The sequence below is a fragment of the Wolffia australiana genome, chromosome 14 (assembly GCF_029677425.1).
Source record: "Wolffia australiana isolate 7733 chromosome 14, ASM2967742v1".
Taxonomy (NCBI): domain Eukaryota; kingdom Viridiplantae; phylum Streptophyta; class Magnoliopsida; order Alismatales; family Araceae; genus Wolffia; species Wolffia australiana.
This window is the reverse complement of record NC_135848.1, coordinates 9,002,213-9,018,026: the sequence shown is the minus strand read 5'-3', so window position 1 is coordinate 9,018,026 and position 15,814 is coordinate 9,002,213. Positions and strand designations below refer to the sequence as shown.

The 15,814-nt window shown below is 37.9% G+C and overlaps 1 protein-coding gene across 1 annotated transcript; it reads right to left on the bottom strand.

The window, feature by feature from the left end:
- Positions 1-1,044: 1,044 nt before the first annotated feature.
- LOC144711900 (protein ARABIDILLO 1-like) lies at positions 1,045-8,779 on the bottom strand. Its single transcript, XM_078586038.1, has 13 exons — positions 8,518-8,779; positions 6,702-8,200; positions 6,466-6,624; positions 6,112-6,192; positions 5,875-6,006; positions 5,472-5,599; positions 4,985-5,072; positions 4,742-4,836; positions 4,507-4,570; positions 2,440-2,615; positions 1,739-1,960; positions 1,562-1,646; positions 1,045-1,446 (listed from the first exon to the last, which is right to left on the bottom strand). The coding sequence occupies exons 2-13, from the start codon at positions 8,196-8,198 to the stop codon at positions 1,270-1,272; spliced, it is 2,904 nt and encodes a 967-aa protein (XP_078442164.1). The 5' UTR covers positions 8,199-8,200; positions 8,518-8,779; the 3' UTR covers positions 1,045-1,269.
- Between the last annotated feature and the right edge of the window lie 7,035 nt (positions 8,780-15,814).

Here is a 15,814-nt window from a genome sequence, read left to right as displayed (position 1 = left end):
TGAAAAGCAATATTCACATTGATCCTCTAAAAGTAATAGAACATGTTCAATCAGAAGAAATAAAGCATGGGAGGCAGGCAGAGATTTCCCTAAATGCTACAGAACTGAAAATGACAAACAATTGTGCCCATGATGAAATTATTTCTGGACAAATCAAGGAACCCTATGAAACAAGCTATTTAAGAAAAAGCTAATCAAGTGGCACCAAACTTTCATCCTTTGACAAAGAGCAAGGTTATCACGAGGGGATTTTATCTATCAACAAAGCAGAAAACATCAGCCATTATCAAGCAGCAGAACAAGCAGAGGGGTATCCCTACGACATTCTTCACACACATTGCACAAATGCAAAACCAGAGACGCTGATCAAATGAGCGATCCTTCCAACACATAAAGCAACTTGAGAAAGAGTGAACTGTTTTCACAAAAGCTTCCCTAATTTCAAGCTCGAGAATAAGCTTGTCTCGGAGAGGAGAGTATTGCTATGTTCTTCACACGAAAGTATCAGAGAGAACCCAAAGACAGTGAAAGTTAGTTACAGACACGTGTGGGCCCTGCACTTGAGAGGCACTTTAAAGGAGCAAGCTGAGCAGGAAAGCAGACAGGGAAGTTATTTCCAAGATCAGGATGGTTGTAATGACCAGAGGCCAGATCAGCAGACCTCCGCAGCCGGCGGAGAGAAGATCAACCTGGAGGGAGATCCTTCTCCATCGATCTTTTATTGTCTTCTTCTTCTCTCCAAATGACATTGATACCATTCGCTGTCATTTGGTTTCTTCTATTAGGGACACCCTAGAGGATTTGCAGTTCAAGATTGTCATTGAACTTCGATTCGCTGTTGTTTATCAAAAGGTAACTCCAAAAATTTCTTTGTCCCTATCACCCCATTTTCAGGAATTAGTCACTTCAATGAACTTCAATTGTTAAATGGGTATCCAAAATACAAACTGTATGAATGTTTGTCATCCCAACCATTTTTTCTTTATAAGTAAAAAGGGACATTTCCAACAAAGTTTTCAAGTTGTTGAGTTCTAAGTGTAGTGCTTCTTCGCAGGAGAATGCAGCAGATGTGACATTATGTCACACAAAATCAGAGATGCTGCCTTTTCTTATGCTTTCAATCAATCCTAAATCAACAGACCCTTCTACACATGTCAGAACAAGAAAAAAGAACATCGGAGAGAGACTTGTGAAGAGATGAAGAGGAGATTGAAAGAGCACCACAGAGAAATAGAGATAGACAGAAAAAGAGGAAGCACTCCTCCAAGATCAAAGGGATGACTCAAGGTGGTGATGCTCGAGATTTCTCAGGACGACACGGGCAAAGATCTTGGCCTCCGTTGGCGACGTTGCAGCAGCAGCTGCGGCACGGAGGACGCGGGTAGCCTTTGCTTTGTGAAGCAGCCCTGCATGGTGCATGGCATGTCTACCTCCAGGAATAGTAAACTGCCATTTCCAGCAAGAACAAAAGAAAATAAAATCAATAAATCCACACCCAGTTCGAAGAACCTAATTAAGAAAATTTTCTTCCATTTTTTGGTTTGACATGGTTTGCACACACCTGTAGAAGAGCAAATGCTGCGCAGACCCGAAGAACAGAAGATGAATTCCGAAGCATGAGTATGAATCTTCCAATCTCAGAACCGCTGAATAATTTTGAACATTTTTTACATAGAAATAAGTTTATGGCACATATGGTAAACAAAACTATGCACGAGAAAAAAATTCAAACCACAACCTGCAACGGAGATTGCCAGCTTCTTGGATGCGTGCAGATTCTGCAATCTGCATAAGAGAAGCAGGTGTGGAGGATACCGAAGCTATGGAGAAAGTCTGTGGATCGGAGAATGAGAGGACAAAGGCCTCGATATGCTTCATGGCCATTTTCTTGGCGCCATCAAAGTTAATGTTCTTTGCGGCTCCTTCAGAAGATGAGCCCACAAGCGCAGATCCGTCCATTCTAGGCAAATGATACCAATCTCAGATGATATTATTTATAACAAGTGCATCAAACCACTTCAAAAGTTTAACTTGTACTGATAAGATATTGATCAACTGAAATCCTCTTATTGCAAACAATATCAAAGTGACTTTCAGAAACTCTAAACAGACAAGCAGGTAAATGTCAGATGAAATAACACAAAAGTGAATTGCCAAAGCACAACAAGTTTTATGCCTTTTACTGATCTGATCAGAGAAAAACATTCAGCAAAACTGAATTGACAAACCACGATTGTTTTTTGAGTCCTGCTTTGCCAAAGGAAAGATGTAAATAGATGGTAAAAATGATTGGAAATAGGTATCAACCCACTCTAGAACATGAAGCATACCAATGGTGATTGAGAAAAAATGGGTTTGCTGATCAAATCTGAATTAATGTATTTCATCTAATATAATCAAGTAGTTGGACTTTACAACAATGGGAATCAGACTATGCACCTTCCGTCAAACATGTACGCTAAGGCTAATGCAGCCATGAAGCGGGCCATCTTCGATCCGGATGAAGAACACAGATGTACAAGTGCGGCAACTCCACCTTCTTCAACAATTCTCCGGGCATTGCCCGGATTGAAGGCAAGATTCCAAAGCGCACCTGCTGCAGTTTCGTGGACATCCTGCAAACAGATCAGAGTTTTTTTCCTCATCAAGACAAGAGGAAAAATGACAAAAAAAATCCTTACCGTATGGACAAAATTCAGAAAGTATTTATGAACTGTGATTCATGAAAGATATGACACACCCGTGAGGAAAACTAGCAAGCACCTTATTGATGTAATTATCTCCACATACTTAATTCACAAGATCTCAAATTAATAAGACACCAGAAGTTATAACTTGATGTAACCTTCGATCAAGATAAGTTCTCACGTGCAAGTGCTAGAAAGAGAATACTACATAATCACAGTATCAGGGAACATTGATGATGTTTTTAAAGATCTTCCAAATACTAATTTGGAAGTTATCACCACTAGAAACTTTCCAGATAAGCTTTCGGCCAAATCTTCAAGAGGAGACCAAGAACAGTAGGAAGAACTTTGGCTAACAGCAGTGACTCTTTTATACAGAACAAGGTACCTTAAGAAATGGCATGTATGATCCAGAATGATGAATCAACTTCTTTTGTTGTGAGCATGGAAAATCAAACCTGGTAAAAAAGCCCTTTGAAGCTATATCTCTGATCATCGTATATTTTTCCAGTATCAATTGATTCTGTCAGCAGTTGATCAAAAATCAATTCCTATAAACTCTGATCATCTCCCACGTGATGAATAGCTATGAATGAAGAAATGTTGGCTGTGGATAAGAGCCTGATACAATCCTGAAACCCTATCCAGGTATTTTTGTCAATTCCATCAGTCTATAAATACAAGTAACCCAACCAAATGAAGGTAGGAAAGAAGATGTAACCACATCTTCTCTCATAGAGAAGATTTGGCAACAAGGGAGGAAGAGGGACGAAGCAGTAGTGGAGGGGCCGATCAGCAAGGGAGATGCCTCCGGTGAGATGGTATTTCGGTATGGGAATCCTCCCTAGAAGTTGTACAGGATCCCGAACTAGACCTGTATGACCACTGCACAATTGTAGTCTTCATATTTTCTCAATCTATCCATAAATCTTTACCTTACTTTCTTCAAGAATTTTTTTTATTTTTGAAAAAAATACAAGCATATAGAAGACGGAGGTTCAAAAAGGAGGGAAAAGGAGCAACAGAAGAGAATTGAAAAAAACGAGGCTATAAATAATACCGCAGAGAAAGGGCAAGTAGGACATTTTTTCTTTTCGCAAGCTCATTGCAGGAACGGGAGCTGGAGCAGTCGGAAGGGGATTCCCAGCGGCCAGTTGGGGAAAAGATCCAACCGGATCTCTTATTGTTTCTTCTCTCTTTTCATTTGTTCATCAAACGCTGGTGTACTTCTTCAACTACGTTCTAAATAGAAGCTACACTGTTGATTTAAGGATCGATATAGCGTGGAGTTCGTTGGTTAATTTCCACCTATACCAGATACCTATATCGATGTCTCTATCATAATCACAAGTGGGAGATGGTACTTCTTCCTAAGGAATAGAAAATAAAGGGGTATCACGGGGTGTATGCCACAAAATTTAGCTCTGATGGCTCAATTGAGAAATACATTCTCTATTAAATTTCAATACCATTTCTTCAAACAAAAATTAAATTTCAATAACTACACGGAACAATACATTTTCTGTGGACATTCCTAGTAGGTGTAAATATTATAGTGATATAGCTTAAGTGTGTCATTTGAATGCACGCACTTCACTGTTTAAATCAATCTCCAATTGGTTTGGACAATCTATTAAGTCAACGAAAAATATGGGGTATAAACAAGCCAATGTGGAACATACTTTATTTTATAAAGACGATGGTTCAGAGGAGTGACAATATATCATAGGATATTGACATCCAGAAAAGGTTAATTAAAATGAAATATTCACAAAAAAATTACAATTGAAAGTATGAGCAGCGGATCTAAGTGACTCACTTCTGCATCAGAGGATGCCAAGGAAATCAGAGGCGCCACCCCTCCTTCTCTCCCGATAGCAATGCTGGAGTTAAAAATGCACGAGTGGAGACTCAAACAATGACAACAATTAAGATATCACTTGGCGACAATGAATAGAAATGACAAATAAACTATAGACCAATTCAAGCTTAAGCAGATAAAATGAATCACAAATAAACATCTGCGTTATAAAACAAAGGCTTGAGGCCTATACCTATTAGCCTCTGAGACTGACAATCCCCACAATGCTCCAGCTGCCCTTTCCTGAAGTCCTTGAGACGCATTTGAACATGATTGAGCAAGAGTCACCTGATTAATAACATAGGCGATCAATGCCCAAAGCGAACAAAATGAATATCATGAAGCTTTTCAAAGCCTTTAAGCGTAAAATTCTCATTTAGGCTTATTTGTTCTATTACTCATCCTACATGAATAACAGAAATAAAAGGATAAATACCAGTGCTTCCACACCCCCAGCAGCAGCAATCGCTTCACGATTTCTGTCATCAAAAGAAAGGTTCCACAGAGCACCAGCAGCTTCTTGCCTATTTATGTATGCAAAAGATAGCGAACATATCAAAGACTAGGAGCACAAAACCCAACTACTCCTGTTCAAATTGGAGTTTGAAAAAAATTTATCCAGTTACCAAAATCAGACTTCCGCTGAAAGAAGTATAGAGCCAAACAATCATAAGCCCAGTACTAGACTGGCCAACTAGGAGGGGACCCTAAGCATGATCTTCTAATAGGTGTGGCTAAAAAAATCAAATAATTATATGGAGAGCTGAAACATTGGAAGTGATCCAGAAAGCTGACTGACAAACAAAGGATGAAGCATGTAAACAAACTTCATGAACGTGCTTATAAAAAAATTTACATCAAACTTGACAGCTCTATCAGAGAACAAAACCCAAGAATATTATTTCTAAAGAAAGAAGAAATACCTTACACCTTCATTTTGGGAACTAGTAAGTTGTACAAGAGCCTCAAGGGCACCAGTTTCTTGCCCAACAGCAGCGTTGTTACTATTACTATCACCGTGGGCAGCCAGATTTGCCAGCGCTCGAGCAGCCTACAAAGGATTTCAGGAGCTGATTTGTTACTAAAATGCTTAAAATAATAAACTGATAGTGTATACACTAATTTATGCAGAATTATTCGCCTTCCATTGCTAGTTTCTAATGATATTTAGATGAAACCTACACCCTGAGAATTCAATTTAAAGAACTGGAAATTGCACACTTTAAAATCACAAAACTAAATAGACGTTTAGTCTGTAGAGTTTGGAGCAGGATTATCTCCATAAGACCATTAATTTGAAATAAAATATTTCCAAAAGGGTTATACCTGTTCCTGTACTCCTTCCACCTTACATGTACGGGCAAGCATCACCAAAGCATGGACCCCACCCGCCATGGCAACCTCCATGCTGCACTTGTCATCAGCAGCTAGATTTGCAAGAGCACCAGCGGCTCGCTCCTGTTTCCAACAAATCGAAGGATCAGGGAAAAACTTCTAGGACTTAGTTCAATGAAACATAAAAAAATTCACGATAATTAGATGGTGAATTCAAATTATCAGTACAAGGACTCCATCAGTGCCAGATTTCCACTTGAAGATGAGATCAACAAGTGCCTTAATTCCCCCTGCTTCAGCAATAGCACCCTGAAAGAATATGTTCCAGATCATGATATACTGTTTTAAAAGAATACTGAATGGACAGTATATAACATAAAAGAAACATGGAAAGAACAGGACGCCAAATGACAACAGGCCCGGATAGGCACCTGTGCCCCTTTTGGGGGATCTCCCAGCCAATTCCACAATAACTTTTTGTCTGCCCTCCTAAGGTGAGGGCTCTAAGTATTTAAAGATAATTACAATAAACCCCACAATTACGAAAGTACCCTGACAGGGAGTGGGGATCCAAACACATACCTTGTGCTCTTCCCCCACAGAAAGATTCCATAACCCTCCTGCGGCCTCTTCAGCCACCAGTCTGTTCATGGATCTTGCTAGATCTGACAATATACTGATTCCACCTCCGTCAGCAACTGCTTTTGCCACTTTCGTATTCACAGACAAGTTAGCAATGGCCTGCAAGGTGAAAAGGAAATTAAAAAAGAATTCAACCAAATATCATAAAGAAAAGCAAAATAGGGAAGGCCCATTACTTTTGCAGCTTCTGACTGAATCCCCTCTCTGAAAGACCTTGCAAGGCCTAACAGCAATGGAATTCCTCCATCTCTCATAACTGCTTCTGCTCTGGCAGGATCAACATTTGCATTCTCATCATCAATGACTACAAAAGTGGCAAGTCCAGTGGCTGCTCTCTCTTGGATATCTTCCTGTGGGCTTTTGACCAAGCTCAGGAGCAGACTAGACCCTTGCTTTAACCAGAAGTCATCCATCCTCGGCGGCATTGTCTCAGCAATTCGAAGAAGGGAATGAGAGAGGATCCACTCTAGCCACTTCATGATCTCCTCCACGGGCTTCGCATTGCTGTTCTTCAATATCAAAGTTCCCCACTCGATAAAAATATTCTTTGTGTCCCTTACTGGAGAGCCAGAAAATGCATGGGTCTCATGCAAAAATGCACCCACAGACTTAAAAATGTCAGTGGAGAGAGAAATCAAGAGCCTGTTCTTCGTGTTTGTCAATGCCGTAGATCCACTGGAGACGGCTTCATCGACGAATGGGCAATTGAGTGCACATAAGACCTTCAGGCTCTGTGAAGAGGTGAGCAGCCGTAATGTCGCTGCTAGTGGAATATCAGTCCTCGAGACATCCAATCCGATCAAATGGGTTAGATGAGTGCTCAAAGCAAGCGACGCCGCAGCCCAGCTCACGTTCTTCGTGCCGGCAACCGAGAGAAACTTCACCGACGTCAGGCTTCCGAGGGCAGCCTCATTGATGTTGCCACAGTCCGTAAACGCCACCTCTTCCAACGAATTACAGTGCCGGCCGAGCGCATTGACAGCGTCTGCATCAATCTGATGCACCCCCGAGAGGCGCAGCTGCCGAAGCTTCGGACAGCAGAGCGCAACAGCCCTGATCGCATCACTGGTGATCTTCTCACACGGGTCAGGCCCAATTTGGAGGCTTTCCAAGAGTTCATGGCGGGCAGCCATGACAGAGAGGATGGCATCAGTGATGTCTCGACAGAGATCGCCGGAGATCTCTCGGAGGCCGCGGGCTTGGAGGTTCATGACAGAGGCAGCCGCCTCAGACCCACGGAAATGGAGGGTCCTTAGATTACTGGAGCAGCGAGAAGCAAGAGATAAAGCTGTGATTGAGTCGCATTTGTGGGCTCGGAGGTCAAGTGATTGCCAAAGGAATGGCAGGCTTCCAATGGCGCGCCAGGCTCGGCAAGTCGACGAGAGGCTAGCTCGGTCTCGGTAGTTAAGCCTGGAGAAGACTTGGATGATGGTGTCATCAGGTAGGCCAGTCCAATCCAGAGGAGTAACTCGACAAGGCAAATGGGCATGAGCAGAGAAGCCATGGCAGATCGCCAATGCTCTCTTTCTTGGTCGCAGTTCATAATCAGTGATGAAAGCTTCAGAGGGCTGTGAGGGGGCTTGAGAGCAGCAGCATGGGGTGGATTGATGGATGGGGATCGACTTGGCATTGTCTCTAGATTGAAAGCCCTTCCTCTTTAGCCTCCGGCTCATCTCTGCATCCAAAATTGTCAAAACCCATATCATCATTCCGCTAGAATTCTGGGTTATTGAGAGATTGACGCGGAAGAACAAGCTTTGATGACAAATGGGTGAAGAAAAATGAAGACATCCAAGAATTTCGCTATGTTAGGGAGGGAGAAATGACCCTTATCAGATCCGAACCGCACAAGCAAAACAAAATTTGGGAATTGACATGGAAATGGATGCAATGCAGCGGAAATTTTCATATGAACTTCAAACCTGGGCAGAACCCAGGTCCACCCGCAAATGGGTTTCAACGATTGGAGAAAGAGAGGGAGAATCCACGCACCTATTGAAGATATTTCCGCGTTTCTTCGACTTCAGCCTTACGAGAACTCGGAGAGATGAGACAAAGAGTAAGAGATGTAGAACGGGATTGAGAGAGCGGCCATTGGTCTTCGAATTAAGTTCCAGAAGATGATCTAGAGAAATGAAAGAAGGATGGAGGTTGATGGGCAGGAAGAGCTACCCTTGGGGAAACCCTGGACCCTTTTGCAAAGGATCGGCTCTCAACCCCTCTTGCCCGGAAGCAGAGAGAAAGAAACGAGAAGGAAGAGCAGGATTATAAAGGGAGCTTTGAAGAGGGTTAGCAGCTCACTAATCATCTGGTCAATGGAAAATTTGGCTGTGTTCTTGGTTAAATTCAATAACCAAAATCACTGTTTTCTGCATAATTATCTCTTGTCTCAATTTTATCAAGCCATCCATGATTAAATATTTTACTACATGAGATTGTTCTGGAATATCTTTGCATATGTGATGCTACGGATGAAACCATGGATTGGAGATAATAATCACTATTCTGAGTACCAAAAATAACTCAATTTTTATGTGCCTCGCATCATCAACATGAAATTATTTGACACTAACTGCTATGCTCATCAAAACAAGAAATGGCAAGAGTCATTGAACATGAGTCATCAATTCATTATGACAAAAGAACAAGGTTCAACTTAAAGTAGAGCTGATTTCATGTATCATTAGTGGCATTTCTCCTTTTGCATGAGAATTATTCGGAAAATATAAGGATCGATTGGATTACATTTTTTGTCAATGGTATTTAGATGACAACTGTTCCAAGACACTAGCTGCTCATGCAAATATTAAGAATAGTTCTAATTGTTTGTAAATAAATATTATCATGAAGTATACTGTATATTCTATCAATATGTACCTCTAAATTAATGCAAAATGGTCAAGTTATATAATGTACAATCATCCAAGGATTAGCTGAAAGACGGGTGGAGGACAATCATTCTAAGTGAATGACTCATCTTCAGTGAGGAAATTATAAGGATTGAGTTAGTACACGTTTATTCCAATTTGACTTAGAAAGTAATGCTTCAATTCATGGAAAGCTTACAATTTGTCTTTTTCATGTTTAAAAATAAAAGAAGAATCAAGACATTCTCAATCATTCTAACATTATCTATATTCATCTCATCTAGTTTCACCATTATTTTTATCACATTGGTCTCTCTTTTATAAACCATATCATTCATATTGATTATAATATGTTCTTCATGGATGGCCCCCTTACCACTGTGCTCAGTATCAGGTGCTTAAGGTGAACTATAATTTTTATTGTGTGCCACAAATAAAAATATTTACTCAATTAATAAATGAGCTTATGGATTGGAACCATTGTCAGGAATGAAGGCTATTAGTATGAATTGTAAATAAGTTAAAATAATTTCTCATAATTACATTTATTTAATCATTTTCTCATATACGGATTCTTGGCCTTCTGACCCAATTTTTCATGATGAGGAAAGTTCCTCGTCATTGCCATAAACCATCCTCAAGCCTCTCCAAGCATTTCATTCACTTGGCTAAAAGCTCTTACTACATTTCTCAATGAGATAGTCCTCCCATAAGGGTATTTTTTTTGGAAACTATATTTTGTGTCAATCCATTTGAAATATTTAGTTGCTCCCTTGACCCATTCATTCACTCTATCTTTTAGTGCAAAATGGAAGATCCTTATCCTCAGGTTTTCTTGGGTACTTCTTCAAAGTGGTGAGTAAGACATAGTTTTTTTTACATTCTTCCAAGGACCCTCAAGTTTCAGAGGTTGGTTAATCACATTTGATTACAGTCTGAAGCTCGAGCTTCTGGTAGAGGTACAAATTTTTTTGTGTAAACGTCTCTCCTTATATTGTCCAAATGTTCTCTGACCTTATTCCTTTTGCACCCTGATCAACTTGAAACTCTTGTTCTTCAACCATTCATTATTCTTCATAAATATGACTCTCTCCTTCTGAACTTGCTGGACTTGGTTTGAAGCTTGTGTGTCACTTGGCTGGCTCTAGTGACTGTAGTGGAGAATTGAGTTATATTCTTAGAAATATGATGGATATTTCTAAGAGAGGGATGGTCAGAAATATGCCCATAGATGAATCGTTGAAAGTTTTGGAGAAGCTGGTGGAGGATTGGGCATAAATGCAAAGTTATTTGAGAAAACCTATAAATCCAGGCAAAAAATGATGATAAATCATTCAAAATATTAACAATACTTAACTTTTTTACAATGATGCATGAAGCAATTATCTTGATTTCATTACACTCCCTATAGTTCTCCTCTTTGTTTGTTTTTTTACCAACAACATTCTGATAAATCTTTCCCTATGGATAAAAAATTCATTATCTTTGCAAGATAAGATCTAGGCCATGGTCATTGTAATTCAAGGCAAAATCTTGTGTATCAAAATTGAAAAATGAGGGAACACCAACTACCAGCCAAAGTCCTTTACTCCAAATCATCATACATTTTTAACCAATTGATATATACCTTTTTATGGACAAACTAGTAGTACTTTAATGAACTTTTTATGGAGCTTCAGAAAGAAAGGAAAATTCATAAAATGGTTCTGGAACAGTACAATTCTATATGGAATGGCCAAATGAGAAGTTGCATGAGGCAGAGCCAAGAGATGGACAGAAGCTGGAACAGTTGAGGGAAGAACTAAGTATCTTCAAATAATAATCAGAAAAAAACTGAGAGAGATCAAATGTAAATTAGATAACATATCCACCGAGATCACAAAACAGGTCAATTTCCAACTCAAACTATTAATCCAATGAATTTGTATTTGGTAGATAGTAATGTTCTTTATTCATGTTTAGTTTTGTGTGAAGAATATTTTAGATGGTAGTAATGCAACTTGTGGTTTGGCATCTTTTCAGAAATTTGTATTTCAGACATGAAAAGAATAAAACTATGAGGTAGAATAAAGCTATGAGGTAGAAAATAATCAAGAGTTAGAGTGGTTCCAAAAAATTACAGTCAATTAAAAAAGACACATCTAAATTGAAAGGATTGCAGATCACTAAGGCTCCAGTCTGTTGTGCCATAAAGTCATCACACAAAACAAAAAAAACTAATAACCTACTATTCATTTTTAAAGGGTTTTGTACTATGTTCCTTTAGTTAATGGTATTCAAAAACTTTCCTGATTCAAAGTCTTTAGAAGAGCTTAGTACACTCGTTGCAGAACATAAATGGTTCTTCTCTCTTATAACATCAGCTCAATTGTATTCAATGTGATTCTTACAAAGAAAAGGGACACCAGATCATCTACGATTAAATTTAAAATAGGTGGAATAATGTTTATCAGCTCTTTTAGATTTAGGAATAGATTAAATGTAATATCCATTGCTCTTTATGGTAAATTTATTTTGGATATTAAGAGTCTTTATTAGAATTTCAGCTCGTAGATGGATATATTTCACAACCATATGGAAAATCAAAAGACATGATTGTTAAAGTCGGCATACAATTCACAGGACATTTGAGTCATGTACCAAATTATCGTGGGTAAGCCTTTCTTAGTTGTACCCAAGACCATCACATATTTTAATGAAGGGATAGTTGAATTTCAAGTAGGAAATGAAAGAATTAATTGCATCTATCTGAGTTAATGAAGTGTCATAAAAAGTTACGTAATGATATATGCTTCTGAAGTTTTGTACAAGAAAGGATTTTTATTTTGATCCCTGCAAGTAGGAGTATTTAATCTGATGTGGAAGAACTCATGAACGAACTTGTGTTTTATCCACCTATAGTCTTGCTCTCATCAGTATCTTGAACTTATACCTTTGCCTTCATCTCTTAAATATATATTTTAATGACTATTAGGATTAGTCCAAATATTTGTGATACAAAATTTGTTAATTATTAAAATTATAAACCCATTAGAAGACATCAAGTGTGCCTAAGTCCTAATAGGCTCTTAGTTGTCAAGTAGAAAATCATGAAATGACTAAAGGACTGATTCACTTGTGTCATTTTTATGGTACACGGTTACAACCCAATATCTCAGAAATGAGGAATAATTGTTCATAAAAATTAAAATACTTAGGAGTTTCAAACTAGAGTTAGTTCCAGTTGGCAGATGTAGATTGATTATCAGAAGCTTAATTCTGCGATAAATAAAAACCATTATCCTTTACAATTTATCAATCCACTTATTCAGAAACATGCACGTTAGAGATTTTATTATTATTTTGGATGGTTATTCAGGTTATAACTAAATACATATTCATGAAAATAACCAAATAAAAATAACGCTCAGTAGCATCTTTGGTACATTTGCATTTAAAAGAATGTAGTTTGTTATGAATAACATCCCATCTATGGTACAAGTGTATGACTGCCTTATAAGCTGACTTAATGGGTGACTGTCTTGAAATTTTATGGCTTTCGGTTTTTGAATCATCATTCGACCCATGTTTGACTACATTGACCAAGTTCCTTCAGAAATGCATGGAGAACAAGTTAGTTCTAAGCTGGGAGAAGTCCCATATTTTAGTGGAGGAAATAGTGCTGGGACATCATATCAGCGGGCATGGAATGTATATGGACAAGGTGAAGATCAATATCATCAGGGGCCTACTGCTGGAAACAAGGCATGCATCATTTTAGCACATGGTTACCAAATAAAAAAAAAAATTTTCTAACACACTCAATTGTGTATACATGAGTATGGATCAAATTCACCAAGAGCAAGGGTTGATCGTTCTAAAAAAATAATGGACTCCGTCAAACTAGGTAAGATGAGATGGAAACAGAGGTAAGAATTTCTAAATTTGAGTTAATTTACATAATTTTCTATAATTTAAATTGAAGCAGAACTACAAGGAAAACACTAAAGATATACACTAATTTTCCTAATTTTAATTAACAACAGAAATAAAAAATAAATATGTTTAGAATTCTCAGGAATTTCATTTACACCAAAAACCACTAGAAATACTAAAAACAAGAGTTAGAGATTTTTCTAGAATTTTTTAGATGTTAAAATCACTTGAAATTGATTATATGAATTTTCACGCTTTTTCCTTTTTGGAATTTTTAAATGCGGAAAATATATATTTTTTAATTTTCCATGATTTTTCCCGATTTTTTATAATTTTTAAAAGCAGAAAATGAGGAAAACACCAGCTCCAGAAATCCCTGGCGGCAACAACGGCGGAGCGGTAGTGGAGCGCAGCGTGGGATTTTTACAATTTTGAAAAGTCAGATATATATATATATATATACCACCAATTCGACCCGGTTGGAATTGGGTCGGGCGGCTCGGGGCGGTTGTGGACTTAGCCCTAATATTGGGTGAGTCCTGAAGGGGAGCCCCTCCTGCCCAACAGTCGCACCACTGTCAGCATGCATGATTGGTGGGCGGAGGGCACTCCCTCTGCCCTGAACGCTGCCATGCAGCGCACAACAATGACAGCGAGGGGAGAAAACCTAGTTCTTCAAAGGCTAAAAATTGATTTATTAAGCAATTTTTTGAAAATAAAAAATGATGGTGAATCTAGAGAGAATAGGTAGAGATTTTAGATACAGAAAGAAACTGGTTTAGAGAGAGAAAAGGTCAAAAAAGACGAAATAGAGAGAGAAAATGAACAAATGGTGTAGAGGGAGTTAGAGATAGAATTCGAAGGTGAAAATGACAGAGATTTTTTATAAAATTTTAAGGGTATGAACTAGGGATTTGGATGAAGGTCTTTAAAGATAAAGATCTGATTATAGAGAGAGTCGAGAAAATGAGTGTTTAGAGTGAGAAAGTGATTGATTTTAAGGGTAAATGGATGGATGATGATGGAGAAAAGGTAAATCTAGGTTCCTAAAACCAGAATTCAAGTCTGGTGAGCCCTCAATGCTTTATCTCATGTCTGTATCCTTATATTTTACCAGGATCAGGTGTTTTTCAATGCAAACAAGAGACGCGATTGAATTAAAACTTCAACAAACTTACATTAAGCAGGTTGAACAACCTGGATTCTGAAATAGGCCTTATCCTATTGGCTAGCCACTTTCTAGAGCACATTCAGAATGAGGGAAATTGAGGGAGAAAAAGAATATTTATACATTGGAAGAATTACAAAAATACCCCTTTGGGGATTTTCTATTCTCTTTTCTTGCCATTTTGCCTCTTTTTCCATTCGTTGAGAGCTTTGCCTTGAAATTCCAGCATCTTCTTTTGTAAAGTGTTTGAACACCCAACCCCCTCTGATTTCTCTTTAAGAAGCCCACAACACCATTTCATCATTTCAGCCCATTTTGATAATCACTAAGCTCGCAAAAATTCTCCAACTCCTTGAGAATTATTTAAGTTTTCCTTGTATCTTCTCATTCCTGTAAATTTCTGCACATATGAAACTGCAAAATACTGATCAGTAATCAAACTGCTTTACTTCAAAGAATTCAAGGAAGTTAGTTTAAAAAATAACCATAATGTGCAAAATTGAAATTGATAGCTAGTGCATAAATATTTGGTTAACTCAAATGATTAATAACACGATAAATTCTAAATTAAGAATACCAAAAACATCTTAAATTTATGTAAATACACATGCTTTTATCATGTTATCAACACCACCCAATTTATTTGTGCAAGAAATGTTTTTCAAACCGAATAAATTTTTGGGTAGATAATTGGGTGCAAAGTCATCTATCTATGTCATCTTTTGAAATAATCTTGGTTTTTTATGATAAATTCCCTAATGATCACATATTAGGGGACATTAGTAAAAACCTACCATGGTTTGAAAACAGAATTTATCATCTAGTAAAAAATTGACAAGCTGATACTTGGAATTCATATGAGAGGAAAATGATATATATATATACATATATAAAGAATCAATTTTTTTAATGAATAACATGAGTTCTTTAATCAACAAATGAAACATACCTTCATGAATTGTGTAATTAAGCAAGAGAAATTAAATATTCTATAATATTGTCATTACTTATCTTGTAGGGTCATCATTCTCGTAAGGTCAATTAAATGTGAAATTGTTTGGTTTATGATGTTTTATGCTGATCATGACTATTTTTCATGATGCTTGAAGTGTCGAGCTGCATTAAACATCAAAGGGAGAGGTCACATGCTACTGCAGCCCATCATTTAGATATAACTTTTCTTAGGATTATTGATTTCATGGGAATATTTCTAATTTCATCTGGTTATGAATACATTCTTCTCACCATAAAGTATGCATACAGATGGATTGAAGTCATTCCCAGAAGATTAAGTGATTGTAAATTCATTTTCATTTTCATTCAAACACACATTATATAT